The 14,475-nt window shown below is 34.9% G+C and overlaps 3 protein-coding genes across 7 annotated transcripts; all 3 read left to right on the top strand.

Moving 5' to 3' along the window:
• Nucleotides 1–1,924: 1,924 nt before the first annotated feature.
• LOC18035931 (U-box domain-containing protein 4) lies at nucleotides 1,925–9,263 on the top strand. 3 transcript variants are annotated; one of them, XM_024180114.1, is made up of 6 exons: nucleotides 1,925–2,035; nucleotides 4,047–4,275; nucleotides 4,829–5,109; nucleotides 6,051–6,167; nucleotides 6,662–8,695; nucleotides 8,803–9,263. In XM_024180114.1, the coding sequence occupies exons 3-6, from the start codon at nucleotides 4,834–4,836 to the stop codon at nucleotides 8,860–8,862; spliced, it is 2,487 nt and encodes an 828-aa protein (XP_024035882.1). In that variant the 5' UTR covers nucleotides 1,925–2,035; nucleotides 4,047–4,275; nucleotides 4,829–4,833; the 3' UTR covers nucleotides 8,863–9,263. The 3 variants fall into 3 exon arrangements, with proteins under 3 accessions (XP_024035882.1, XP_024035883.1, XP_024035885.1); XM_024180115.1 differs by lacking the exon at nucleotides 1,925–2,035 and adding an exon at nucleotides 2,102–2,411; XM_024180117.1 differs by lacking the exon at nucleotides 1,925–2,035 and having other exon boundaries at nucleotides 4,055–4,275; nucleotides 4,905–5,109.
• A 633-nt stretch (nucleotides 9,264–9,896) lies between these two features.
• LOC18035938 lies at nucleotides 9,897–14,433 on the top strand. 3 transcript variants are annotated; one of them, XM_024180454.1, is made up of 6 exons: nucleotides 9,897–10,101; nucleotides 10,763–11,227; nucleotides 11,668–11,978; nucleotides 12,068–12,123; nucleotides 12,813–13,237; nucleotides 13,979–14,433. In XM_024180454.1, the coding sequence occupies exons 2-4, from the start codon at nucleotides 10,815–10,817 to the stop codon at nucleotides 12,121–12,123; spliced, it is 780 nt and encodes a 259-aa protein (XP_024036222.1). In that variant the 5' UTR covers nucleotides 9,897–10,101; nucleotides 10,763–10,814; the 3' UTR covers nucleotides 12,813–13,237; nucleotides 13,979–14,433. The 3 variants fall into 3 exon arrangements, with proteins under 3 accessions (XP_024036222.1, XP_024036224.1, XP_024036223.1); XM_024180456.1 differs by lacking the exon at nucleotides 9,897–10,101 and adding an exon at nucleotides 10,178–10,264; XM_024180455.1 differs by lacking the exon at nucleotides 9,897–10,101 and having other exon boundaries at nucleotides 10,303–11,227.
• LOC112096759 lies at nucleotides 12,395–14,263 on the top strand. Its single transcript, XM_024180422.1, has 3 exons — nucleotides 12,395–12,479; nucleotides 12,813–13,237; nucleotides 13,979–14,263. Exons 1-3 carry the CDS (start codon nucleotides 12,395–12,397, stop codon nucleotides 14,261–14,263), a joined length of 795 nt encoding a protein of 264 aa, XP_024036190.1.
• Nucleotides 14,434–14,475: the final 42 nt, after the last annotated feature.

Here is a 14,475-nt window from a genome sequence, read left to right on the forward strand (position 1 = left end):
TCCCTTCTTCACACACACCTCAGTTAAATTTCTGTAATAAATATTAGGCAAGAAAAATAATGACATAGAAAAAATTTCAAGAAAAGACAAAATCTTGTTAGATTATTATTTTGTCTTCTTTCCCTTTTCTCTTTTAATTTCAATTGATTCTCCATTATTCATTCTTTGTTTGATCTTATCATTCCGTGATTGTTGTAGAAATTGACCTGGTCAATTTGTTTCAGAAACTTAAGACTCTTATTAACTACGAGAAGAAGAAAGGGGAGAAAATTTTGTTAGATTTAATTCTTATATTTGTTTAAGGAATAATGATATAGCCACAAATTTTTGTATAAATTTATTTTGTACAAACAGATGTGGTGTTAATTCATTAGTTGAATTAAATATCTCTTGGTCCACATGATTTATTTTTGTTATTTTATATTTTCATTTAACTAATGAATTAATATCATATCAGTTTGTACAAGATAAATTTATACAAAAATTTGTGGTTGTATCATCACTCTTGTTTAAGATACAAAGATGACACACAAATCCCTTAATTAGTTTTGAAAAGCATCAAATTTTGGATGACTAACAAGGTAAATTGTATATAAATTAAATTTTATCCTTAAAATTTTAGAAATACCAGATGTCAAAATCTTCCCCAAGAATTAGGAAAAATTAAGTTAGGAGAGGATCCAAATTTGAAAAGAATAAATGTTTTTTTTCTTTTGCTTATAAAGAAGTAATTTACCTTCTTTCTTTACTTGGCTAAACAACAAAAAGAGAAATTAACGGAAATGAAAAGTATCTATCACTAATCAAAATTTCGTTTCGGAAAATGATTAGTTATTTAATATTTTGCTTAGTAGTAGATTTATTTATTTTTTTTACAATAGCATTCGAAATTTAATGTTTGTAAATATTTAGGGCTAGTTTGGTAGTATTCAAACAATTGATGTCAATTGTGTTGTTGAAATTTTAATTGTGAATAGAATCAATTAAATATTTGCTAAAATTTCTTTCCAAGCATACTATGAATTTTAAAAGCAATTGCATGTGTTTAGTAAATAATTATTGTTGAATTAGTATAAGAGTGCAAATAACTAAAGTGAACATAAGGTTAAATATGGACATAGTGTTGAATATATATATATATATATATATGCATGTATGTATATGTATATTATTTTATAGTGTATATTGATAATTGATAATTAAAATATTTTTTTTTTAAAATTTTGTTATCTCAATATAATTATCATTTGGTAATAGCAACATTCTCTTTAAGTTTAGTAATTATATTTTCTAAGTAAATAAGGATAATTTTGAATTGTCATAATATATGTGAGTATATAAATACAAAAACATTTCTCAAAATGAGATTTTGTAAAACTACTCAATATCTCCTTTGTAAATTTTACTATAAGATAGGATAATTTTATGAAAAGTAATTTATAAAAAAACTTTACTAAACAAAAAATTAAGTTTTAACTTTTTAAAATTATTTTTAAACATGTTAAAAATAATCCCAAATAAGCCCCTAATCTATCATTTTCTTTGCCCTTAATCTATCGTTGTATTTGAATTATATCCTACATAATATTGTTAGTAACTATTCACAATTCTTCCTTGTAATTTTTACATAAAAAATTATGTTTCCATTTTAAGTGAAGATTTATTTTATTATTTATACAAAAATCATTATATATTCGCTAACGGCCCTTGAGAAATTTTGGCAATCGGCTATTTTGGCGGCTATCTTTCTCTAACTCCAAGAACTCTCGAATTCCAGTCAACCAATACCAATAATTTTTTCATTAACTTATCAAATTAAACAGTACTAAATATGCAATGACGAGAATGTCCCACTCTTCAACTATGCAAATACTATTAAAAAAAAAAAACAACCAATATTCACAAATAACGTACAAAAAAAAAAAAAGCCCAACCAAAAAAAAAAAAAAAAAATTGAAATCTGAGTCCTCCCTCAGAGACGGAGAGAACCGAAAACTGAAAAACCTCATCGTTTTCGTCATTTTGCTGCATTCAGGTTCCGTTTCTTTAATTTGATCTATCTAGGGTTTCATCTCTTTTTTTTTTTTTTGGTTTCTGTTATTTTCTTCTTAGACTATTGTCTGCAAAATATTTAAGGCTTTAAGTTTATTTATTTATTCATTTATTATGTACGAGAGAAGAATCGTTAGGCAGAGGTCTTAGACTTTGAAATTGATAAAATTTGTTACAATTGCTTTCTAGTTGATTTCTTTAGCTTTTGCGTTTACCGTTAAGCTGATAATTTGCTTTCTCGGAATTATCAATTCTGGATTTGATGAATATCAGAGTCAGTCGATCTGAATATATGTCACTTGCATTTCATGACCGTGGTCTAGCTGGTCTGCACGACAGCTCAGCATATGCTTCTTGAGGTAGTTTATATTTCAGTGTTTCAGTTGTTTAATTTGTAATTATCAAATAAGACAGCAGAAAATTTGAGTTTTTTGGGTTTTTTTAAATTAATTGGAAGGTTTTTACATGGTAATTATTAGTGGATTTCGCTGATCCTATAAACAGTACAAAGGTTTAAATGTGTTTAAAATATCACAATTTGTATTGTGGAAGTAAAAGAAAGTTTTATTGATGATTTAGGACCGTGTGTTATTGTCTCATACAGCCGTTGTAGCAATTGGACAATAGAGAAAGTAGGGATTAGCAGTCTTAGTGATTTTGTAGGTTTCTGCATACTGCTTGCTGGGATTTACTGTAGTAGAGAATGTGTAGTGCATAAACTGAGAACGCAACAGAGGAATTATCATATCCATGTTAGTCTAAAAGGCTTGTGAATGTTTGAAGCAGCGCTGTCTAATTGTCCTTGGATCATAATTTGGTATGAGAAAATGTGAGGTTCAGTCATAAATTTAATTTAAAATTCCATTTTTCGTCATTGTAAGTATGGTTCTTACACTTATGGTTGACTGGCTTTTCTCTATGCTGAATTGTAATGAATTGGTTTTATGCATTTGAAGAACAATTTATGAGTGTTATGGATGAGTTTGAAATCTTTTCCAAGCTTTCCAATTGTCCGCTCATTTCTTTACCCTTCTTTATTTGACCAAAAAAAAAAATAGTGGCTGAGTAAGCATTTGATAAGAAGGGCAAACAACATGATTAACTTGTGTAAAAAATGTGGTCTGGGATTGTTAAAATTGATTGTGTTATGCTTCACAGGTACTAAGTTAGAGAGGAATACTATGTTGGATATAAACAAGTGAGAATCTAAAACACGTTTTATGTCACAAGAATTCAGTGAGATCCTATTAATGCATCATTTATGGAATAAACTATAAAGCCACCTGGAGCACATTCATCTGGAAAAGGAAGACTTGGTATAATAAATGCTTAAATGTTGGCAATACTTAATTCTACCTCAATAACAAATTCGACTGGTCCAATTATGTGAATTCAGGGTCCCATTAGCTGTTAATCTACTGAACTACTACAGCTCTTGTTCATCTGGGCTTAGGACTTGCTGTGCAAGGGTGTGATATTGAATGCAACACATGCAGAGATTATTGCTGACAATAAATAGCTGAAAGATTTAGGTGTCTGTCTAATTTATAAATTTGGTTTATTATATGCTAATGAAGAACTCAAATGTTAAAAAATAAGTGAATGCATTTGCTCATCAATTTTCTAGGTGCTTGTATTTGAATGTAGATGCAAACTTTGGAAATTGATGGAGTTCTTTTAGATGGCATAATTCAATTGAGCTAGATAAGCGTAAAATCATGGTTTTTGTGAAATTATGTGTATATGCATTGGAAAGGATCTCGCAGCTGAATTTAGGTGAAGGATCTGACATGCCAAACTCTGCTGGCAGTAGTATAGTACTAAGGAAAATTGGATCATAAATTTACATCCTTCCATATTTTCTTTTTTTATCACACATTATATTTTTAAGTTATTGGAATATATATAATGAATTTTGAACGAAGTTTTTGTTTAAGAGATCTGCTGCCAAAAGTTTCATTCTCTACATTAATGTTTGATTTCCTTTTTCCCAGTTCTTTGAAGTTTAGAGATTGTGATACCAGTTCTTGGACCTGCACAGAGTATTGCCAGTGGAAGAATTTCGATTCCTGCAAACGTTGCGTTGGATTCAATTTCTTCATGGTCTGGTTGCATAGATTTTGTCAGTGGGTGTGAGAAAGGTGGCTTAGAATGGTTACCCAAGGAAAGTAACGTGAGAAAGATTATTTTGGTGTTTGAAATTGCAATTTTTTGGTTAAGAAGGTGCATTCCATTCCCTTTCTGGCACCATCTTTGACTGCTGATGTGATCCTTTAGTAACTTAATTTTGGACCAATGCAAAATGTAAAAATGTGCAAGGCAGCTGAGAATGCTTCAAGTTCTTTTCTTCAAAAATCTTGATGGGTTTGCATGTACTTATGCGTCTATATTAACAAGTGTCAGAAGTCAAATAGGATGACATGGTCTGATTGAATTTAAGACTAGTGTTATTAAATTGAAAAATTGGGGGGAAATTGGAAGTAGTCAATCTCTAAATTGGTTTGAATCTTATGATGTCGAATATGCTTAGTTCAATTCATGGGCATAACCGGATAAATTGGTATGAGATTCACCTAATGTTACTTTGAGGTCAATAACTAGATAATTATTTTCTGGCTTTATTTTGCCATAATTTAGTACTTTTGGGGATTAATTGTTTCAGTGGAAAAATTTATGATATCCTCCTATGTTTGATGGCACATCTATTTTTATATGTTGTAATTGTTACTCTTCATTTTCCTTTTTGGGACTGTTTACAGTGTTTTCATTGATGCAGGTGGAATGGAGATATCGTTGTTGAAAGTGCTTCTTAAAAAAATCTCTTCATTCTTACATTTATCATCTTTTGACAGCATAAAGTTGGACATAGTTAAGAAATATTATCAGAGGGCTGAAGATATATTAAAGTTGTTGAAGCCAATACTTGATGCCATTGTTGATTCTGATCTAGCTTCTGATGAGGTTCTTTACAAGGCATTTGAAGAGTTTGGCCAATCTATTGACGAGTTGAGGGAGCTCATTGAAAACTGGCAACCATTGTTGAGTAGGGTTTATTTTGTAAGTTACAAACAGCTTTTGCAATTTTGAATTGATTTATCTTGTGCATCAAATTAAGGGGAAATCCCTATGTTGAACTTGTAGAAGTAACATTGTCATGATCACCAGTTGCTTGATAAATACAATTATTATCCCATGGTATGTGGTTGCTTTTTTAGCTTAGTCTCTTGTAATCGGACAAGAGCTATTGGGACAGATTACACTGACATGAGGATTGGTGTGAGATTTAGTTAATCTCTTGTTTGCAAAAAGTTACTTTGCGTGAGAGGACACTGACACACTGCCATGAGTGGCAACTGTAGGCGAGCCCTCCTTGGAGCAGGGCAGCTCACTCATTCTCTTTCTGGTATCCATCCTCATTAATGCAAGAGCATCAATCTTCCCGGGGGTTTAAGGGGTGTAGGGAAGTGAGTTAATAAATATCTGAATCTAAGATCCTCCCATCGAATATTTTGTCAGGCGTAGTGTGGATATTTAGGCTTTATTACCATAGCATTGAAGAGGTGAGGTGTGCTCTAGCAATGACCTTTTTAGTCCTTGTTCTCAGGTCTTCTCTCTTTTTTCGTATGCTGTAGATGTATGAAAGATTCAGTTTTTTCCTGTTCTTCGTCTATTGTTGTTCCATGTTTATCCTTTCCCTCAAATTAGTTGCTCTTTTCACATTTTTTCATGCCATCAATTAGTATTTTGATACTTCATATTATGTAAGTTTCTCTCTGTTCAGTTTGAATTTCTAATTTTGCTTCTTATTCTTAAGTTAGGGAGGAATAACTTGTGACACTCCTAATGATATTAGTTGTGAGCAGTTTTATGATTTTTGGAGTCTTCTCTTCATAAATGCCTAATGTTTTGGGTTATTTAAAAGAAGAAATAAAGTACATAAACAAAGAAAAATGCTTGTTGCATGAAATAATTATTTTTCATGTCGTCATGATATCCAGGTTCTGCAAGTTGAATCATTGATGTCAAAGATACGGACTTCTGGCTTGGATATTATGCTACAGCTAAAGTCTTCTCTTCAGTATCTCCCTGGTGAACTGAGTTCAACATCGCTTGAGGTACTTCACGACAGGAAATCAGATTTAAAGTTTTTATGTAGAGAGCATAGTCCTTCGGTTTTCTGATTCATGAAGTCCGGTTAATTTTATGAGAAGGCATTTGTTACATGATTGAATTATTATTATTATTTTTTTATAATTTTTGGGTATGAACGAGTCAGTTGCTTAGTTGCTAGTGGTTTGATTGGTTACAGTGGAGATAGTTAGATTGCATTAATATGGACCTTAGGGATTGGCCTGACTGACTATTCAACTTGGGTTCAGATGCCTTGCAAAATATCAGCCTAGTTCAATCATGCCACCAACTTGGGATATCCCCAGGGATATTGGTTGGGCAACTGCCCTTTGCATCTGGAATGAGGGGCCTTGCATGTGCCTGGGACTAATTTGGTGAAAAACTTGTTATCAGAAAATGAAAATAAAAATAAAAATAAAAATAATAATAAAAAAGATTTCTATACATGCTGTCTAACAATTGAGATGACCAATTGCAGCTCTGCTCCCAGAAAATTAAGCATATGGAGTATGAACAAACATCTTCCCTCATTAAAGAAGCTATAAGGGATCAAGTGGATGGTGTTGCACCCAGCTCAGAGATCCTGGTAAAAGTTGCTGAGAGCCTGAGCTTGAGATCAAACCAGGAGATTCTGATCGAGGCTGTAGCCCTTGAAAAATTGAAGGAGAATGCTGAACAGGCTGAGAAGGCTGGCGAAGCTGAGTTTATGGATCAAATGATTTCTCTTGTAACCCGCATGCATGATCGCCTTGTTATGATAAAACAGTCGCAGATCTGTAGCCCAGTCCCAATACCCTCTGATTTCTGCTGTCCCCTCTCACTTGAGCTGATGACAGATCCTGTTATTGTAGCATCTGGGCAAACCTACGAGCGGGCTTTCATCAAGAAATGGATTGATCTTGGCCTCTTTGTTTGTCCTAAGACACGTCAGACACTAGCTCATACTACTCTAATACCTAATTATACTGTAAAGGCACTAATTGCAAACTGGTGTGAATTAAACAATGTGAAGTTGCCTGATCCTACAAAGACTGTGAGCTTAAACCAGCCCTCGCCTCTTTTTGTGCATGCCGATTCTAATGCACCAAGGGATTCACATATATTTCCTCACACCAGAGGCAGCCAACAGATAATGCCCGAGTCAACTCGGTCTACAAATTCGCCTGCTAAGAACTTAGTTTCGTCGAACAATACAAGGGAGGGAGGCTCTCCATTACATCCCCATTCTACCTCAGAGACTTCCTATTCAGGTATTGCTGGAAATGGGCCAGGTTTGGATACTGCTAGAATATCGCTTACAAGTTCTGAAGACAGGTTTTCGAACTCAGAAGAGAGGAGTATGGAGTTAATTGGCCAACCCTCTATGTCAAAATCTATAAAAGAATTTCCTGCTACTATTGATACTTCAGAACAGTCATCTCACATCCATAATAGGACTGCCTCAGCCTCCAGCGTGCTTTCTAATTTGAATCTCTCGCAAGGAGATGCCAATGAGACTTCAGAGTTGTCAAATCACAGTGACGCTTCTGGAGAGGGGAAATTAGAATCCCAGCCTGCTACTACCATGAGGAGAGAACCTGAATTCCCATCCCGTGTGATGGAAACACGGTCTCGGAGCCAAGTGATATGGCGGCGCCCATCAGAGAGGTTTGTTCCAAGAATAGTTTCTACTTCTGGTGCGGAAACAAGAGCCGATCTCTCTGGCATTGAAACCCAAGTGCGGAAGCTGGTTGAGGACTTGAAGAGCACATCACTTGATACTCAAAGAGAGGCAACGGCTGAACTTCGATTACTTGCCAAGCACAACATGGATAATAGGATGGTAATAGCAAATTGTGGGGCCATCAATATATTAGTTGATTTGCTCCACTCAAGTGAAATAAAGATTCAGGAAAATGCTGTTACAGCACTTCTTAACTTATCCATTAATGATAACAACAAAAGTGCAATTGCCAATGCCAATGCAATTGAACCTCTGATTCATGTCCTTCAGACAGGGAGCCCGGAAGCTAGGGAGAACGCAGCGGCAACTCTCTTTAGTCTTTCTGTGATTGAGGACAACAAGATCAAGATTGGGAGATCTGGGGCAATTGGACCTCTAGTTGATCTACTGGGAAACGGAACTCCAAGGGGGAAGAAAGATGCAGCTACAGCTTTGTTTAACTTATCAATATATCATGAAAACAAGGCCCGAATTGTGCAAGCTGGTGCAGTGAAGCACCTTGTGGATTTGATGGACCCAGCAGCTGGGATGGTTGATAAGGCAGTTGCTGTTTTAGCAAATCTTGCTACTATTCCCGACGGAAGGGTTGCAATAGGTCAGGAGAATGGGATCCCAGTTTTGGTTGAGGTTGTTGAATTGGGTTCCGCAAGAGGCAAAGAAAATGCAGCTGCTGCCCTTTTACAGCTTTGCACAAACAGTAGTAGGTTTTGCAGTATGGTGCTCCAAGAAGGAGCTGTCCCACCATTGGTGGCATTATCACAATCGGGCACTCCAAGGGCCAAAGAAAAGGTACACCTCTTGCTTAAATACACCTCTCTCTCTCTCTCTCTCTCTCTCTCTCTCTCTCTCGCTCTCTTCATTTGAAAGTTATGAAACAAGCCTTCATTTTGCTGCAGGCACAAGCACTTCTTAGCTACTTCAGAAACCAACGACATGGTAATGCTGGGAGGGGCTGATATTAGAGGCAGAACCTTCAGTGCCATTCGAAAGTTTTGATTTTGTTCCATACAAAGTGTGTAAATTTGATTTTGGGAATAATTTTTATGAAGGTTTTTCTGTTGGGTTTTACATGATTTGTAGAGAGAATCCCCCTCTTCTTCCTCCCCCCCCCAACAAAAAAAAAAAAGAAAAAAAAAGAAGAAGAGAGATTGCGGGGAGGATTTGATTTGAGTCCTCTTGCGAAGTACTTGTGAATGTGGGAAAAAAGTCTTTGCGTTGAGCTTGATGGCCCGTGAATAAGCTGTTTTATTTGGTTTTATGTCGTTTATTTTCTCGCTCCAGCTGTGCTTGTTTATTTGTTTGAACAGATATAGTTAAATTTAATGGTGGGAGAGGGGCTGATATTTTTTAAGTACAACTCTCGGTGTCATGCAACGTTTTGAGCCATATTGTGCATGTCTGATCCACAAATCACTGATATCAAGATTTTGCATTTTTGCTGCCTGGATTGTACTTGCTTTCAGGTGGAAAACAAATTTTTTTTTTTTAATTTTTCATGTTGAGGGATAATAATTCAAGCTGTTTTTATTTTTCAAGTACGAGATGGATAATAATTCTTGATGCCGCCTTTACCTGATTTTCACATTCATTTGTGCTGAAAAACTTTTTAGTCAGTGTAACTATTATTTCATTATATTTATGATGAATTACATAAATTTGCTCCGATACATATCAGACATAATTGTGAAACTGATTAAAATTTTCCACACATTTTAATAAGGATTTAAAATCAAATTTTATTTTATTTTATATTGAAATTGTGAACATGTAAAGTATTATGTTCACAAATATAAGCGATATTTATAATTGGAAGCCATAATAAAGCTTGCATTCATTACTTTCCAGATGTATTTCTGAAGTAAAAGTACAGTATTAGTATTACAAAAACTTTTAAATTAAATAATTAACCCAAAAAAGAAAAAAGAAAAATACCTTTGATTTTTTTTTTTACCCTCACTTTTCAACCAAAATATCATTGACCAAAAGATAGACCTGAGCAAAGCGCACGCGCAAAACGAAACAACGGATGGATCATGGATCCTACTTTTGGTGGACAGTACGTCACCGTATTGATTGCGTCTACAACAAAACTTCATCAAGCAGTCACCGGCTGGGATTACGCACCGGTGGTGACCCTTCGCTCACGCCCCTACCAATCAAAAAATTCGACAACACAGCCTCTTGACCATACCTTGGTAAAGTCAATTTTCTTGGTCCTCTCTTCTGATTTTAGAGTTTTTACCGTTTCTTAAAATTTAGGTTTTACTTTTATTTTTTCTTTACCCGCGAGCCAGCTTTTTAGAAGTTTACTTTTCGTGGGTTTTCTTCAATTCCTTTTTTTAAAACCTCTTTCCTTTCGTAAGTGTAACATTGTTGATATTATTATTGTTCTGGTTTTTGGTTTTCAATAAATTATAAATATTGGCAAACTGTCACTAGAAAGATATAGTGTTAGAAGAATCCGTAGTTTCTGTTATCAGTCTGTTAAGTATATTATGTTTGTTGGAAGATTGGTGTTTAGTTCCAGTAATAAAGCTAGGCTCTTTGTTGGCTCTTTCGGAACCTTAGTTGAAATTTTCATTTTCGATTTTAAAGATATCCGTTTGACCAGCCATAGGTTTGTTAGCGTAAAAGTTTACTTGGTGTTAGGTTGGAATAAATTTGTGCGTAAAATTCATTTGTAAGTTGCTAAAGATATGTTTTGGATTCCTTCTGGTTGGAGGTTTAGAAGTAGTATGTTAGTTATGAGTATTAATTTAGGATTTTGACTGGACCTGTTTACTATTTTGTTGTTTAATTTCAAATTATATGGTCATGATATTTGCCTTCAATTTGAGTGATAGTTTAATTTTATAGGTGTTGTATGGTAATTGCTTAAAAGAATGGACGGATTTTGCGTAATATTGATATGGCCCCCAACTTAGAGATGGAAGGGAAGTCAAGTACTGTGACAGAAGTTTCTGCTACTGAGCCGAACAGTGGAAGTGCATCCCAAGATCCAGAAAATATGCTTATTAATTGTGTGAGTAATGTCGGTGACAACACCTTTCAAGTGGGAGCCCTTCTTGATGGGAAAGCTAAGGTGCAGAATGGAAGTGAGGGTGTGGAGGTTGATATTATTGGGTGTACTAAATCTGGTGACAACGAGCTGGTTGAAGCAGAATGCCAGAGCACAACTGAGAATTCAAGTTCTTTTGGTGCTACCTTGTCTGGGACTGAGAATGTCTCAACTTTGAATGAAGTTGAAGTTGAGTCACCATTTTTGGGTGACAACGTGTTGACGTCAGCATTCGATGTATACAATGGGGCATTGCCTTTGAGGTTTGGTCTTATATTAGAAATTAATGAATTTGAGATTATCATTTTTAAAACAAGCTTTGAATATGTTTGTTGCCTTGGAATACGATTGCGAGTATTTTGCTCTGTCATAAACAAGTCTCAGCCTTAGGTTGCAAATATTTTTCCATTCTAATTAACTTAACTGGGAACTACTCTATCTGGTAGCTTGGAGTAGCATACAAAGAGTTAGGCTAGGGTAAACTATGGTTCCTACTTTTAACAGAAAATCTGAAAAATTATCTGTTTATTTTTTGATTTAGGATTTTCAAATCATTGGCAATTTTTTGTTAATAGCCCATCATTCCATTTTGATGTATAATTGAAGTTCTGATTTTATTGCTTTCTGGGTGTATATTCTTGCTTGATCTTTGAGTTATCTTTTATAGATGCACTTAATTTATGTCTTTTTCTGATCTTTTTAGGAAGCAGAAGTTGACAGATCATTGGCGAAAATTTATACATCCAATTATGTGGCGATGTAAATGGACAGAACTTCAAATTAAGGAACTTCAGTCTCGGGCACTGACGTATGATAGAGAACTTGCAGAATATGATCTGAGAAAGCAGGTCGAACTTGAGGAGTCAACATTAGGAGATTTTGATTCAAAGTCACAACCATTTTATTGTCAAAGTCGAAGAAATCAAATCATGAAGAGGAAAAGGAGAAAACGAGTTGAAGAGACGACTGATCTAGCATCATTCATGTCATGCCATAATCTGTTCTCCTATCATGGTCTGACATTCACATCTTTATTTAATGCAATATTTATTTGTCAATTATTAGTTTAATAGGTTCCTTATTTATTTTCTTTTTTCTCCCAGAATATAAGAAGTCCATTGCTGATGGTGCATGTATGGACATTGAATTCAGGAATTAGGTAAAGGAGCAAGAATTTGTCTTGAACTTCAGCTTTAGTGATTGTATAGCTTATTGGAAAAACATGTAATAAACAAATAACTCATACTAGCAAGCATCTTATCTTTTTGAAATCGATATCTTGAAACTTGACTATTCAGCCAAACTACTATCCTTGAGGTGATTTGATTTTTTAATCTGGAATACAGATCTGTTATGCTCTGCTATAATTTGCTTCTGAGCTTAGCCAATGAAATTCCTAACACCTTCTCACAGTATAGAAAGTGTTCTCAATGGGTTCTCCAAAATTTGGAAGGTATTTGTCAACAAAGACAATGGTGTACTTTTCACAAGTTTTTGTTGCCTACGTTGGCATTGGTGTAGATTTTTTAACCGCATCCAGTTTTTTTATGATTTTAGAAAATGAAAATAATGGTTTATGGACAGAACTGATGAATTTTATCTCTGCAGATCTTGACACGAATATAGTATTTGTTGCATTTGTCAAATATTTGGCTAATGTTCCTTTTGGATGATTTAAATTCAAGATTTTTTCTCTCTGTTTTCTTAAAAACAAAAAAAGAAAAAAATTGTGCTTTACGAACCAGCTGGGTTACCTGGACATGTTACAATTTGAGATGTGTTACTGTGAAATTGACTCTTCTGACATTACTTAACTCACACTCTTCTGTCCTGCGGTGAATTCTGCAGATAATAAGACTGTCAATGGCAATGATGGCTTTGGGGTTAATGAAGAATGGCCATTTCTCAAGTTCAGAGATGTTGAAAATTCTATGGGGCAAATGCTTTCAAAGATTGAATTGGTACAGTCACAAGTTCGCGAATTGAAAACTCGAATTGACAAGGTAGTGAATGAAAATTCTGGAAAGTTCTCTTCCATTAATAGTTTGAGCTTGCTTGTACCATGTGATGCATTGACCAGTTCTGATGGAAATGCTGCTTCTCCTCCCAAAAGTGGAAATGAAATGCCAGATAGATCTCTGTATATAGCTTCTAAACATTTATCTGATTGTACCATGGGAGATCTTGTTATGCCTGGTAGTGAAGAGGCGACCCTTCCTCCTGATATGATCAGAAGTCCAAGTCAGCCCGGGGTTGGGGATTCATGTGAGCCTGTAAGTTTTTCTTCTCTCCATAGTCAAATCACTATTTCTCCCTTCTGCTGTAAGACACCAGTAACAATTGTGATTGTTTAAGCCCTTGTTCACAAAGAAATTCATTGATGCCATGGACTGTCTGATAAGGAAATCTTTCTTGTCACTATCTACATCAAACCCCAATCTTTCTTGATGCCATGAATGATCTGTTGACACCTTCTGCAAGAGGTTTTGCCCCACTTCTGCAAGAGATTTTACCCCTTGCTGGGATTGTTGACCGGTCATTTTAATTTTGCTGGTGGTCTTGCTTTGATCTTTCCATGTTCTGCTTTTGCTTGCTGTAAAAGAAGCTCAGCTAGTGTGAGCAGGTGTGTTTGTGAATTGATTTAAGCCCTGTTTCGTGTTGAGGTTGGGCAATGCCTAAAAGTGTTGGGTAAACATTAGCTGTTGTAGCTTGAAAGATAAGTCGATTTGATAAACCACTTTTATGATGAAAAAATCTATAATATTTTTACTATCTTTGTTAAATTTATTGTTTAAAAGTCATATTTATTACACATTATTAACTTTTACTTCATAATTATAATTTTTTTTTTCATAGCAACTACAGCTTAAAAGATAAAACACATCAATACCAAACAGGACCTTCATTTTGGGAACATTGGAACTTCTAAATATTATACTGGCTTAATTAAACTAAAAAACGGAGTTGCTTTTCCTTATTCATTTATTTATAATGGAATTGGTCACCCTTCACAGGTACAGCAAAAGGACAATGGACTCCTGATACATAATCAAGCATCGGACAAAGAGTTGCATAACTTTGAAAGGATTATAAGTCAGCTGGCTGAGAGGCCTCAGGGGTCAACAAGAAAGCCGGACGCTGTTCCTCCACTGAAGTCTCCAAAAGCCAACACGCCAATTAAAACTTTTGAATCCCATGGTCAACTTTCAACATCAAGGTCCGATGTGCGTAATAGTAGGAGGAAGTGGGGGAGTCGAAGATCACGCTCTGGCAGGTGGAAGTGCAGATCCTCAGGTTAGCTGGATGTGGATGTGTAAGATTCCTCTTACTGATTTATTCAACGAAAGTTTCAAGAAGCGAAGCCATCAACTGGATGTGAATGTTAATGTAAATGCCGTTTATTCTGTTGTATATATATACACTGCCATTTGCATAGAATGAAATATAATTTTAGATGTATCTGCTTTAGTGAAAATCTGTGCATGCTTTTCCTATTCTGCCAGGTGCCAAT

Source organism: Citrus clementina, unplaced genomic scaffold, assembly GCF_000493195.1.
Source record: "Citrus clementina cultivar Clemenules unplaced genomic scaffold, Citrus_clementina_v1.0 scaffold_7, whole genome shotgun sequence".
NCBI classification, from domain to species: domain Eukaryota; kingdom Viridiplantae; phylum Streptophyta; class Magnoliopsida; order Sapindales; family Rutaceae; genus Citrus; species Citrus x clementina.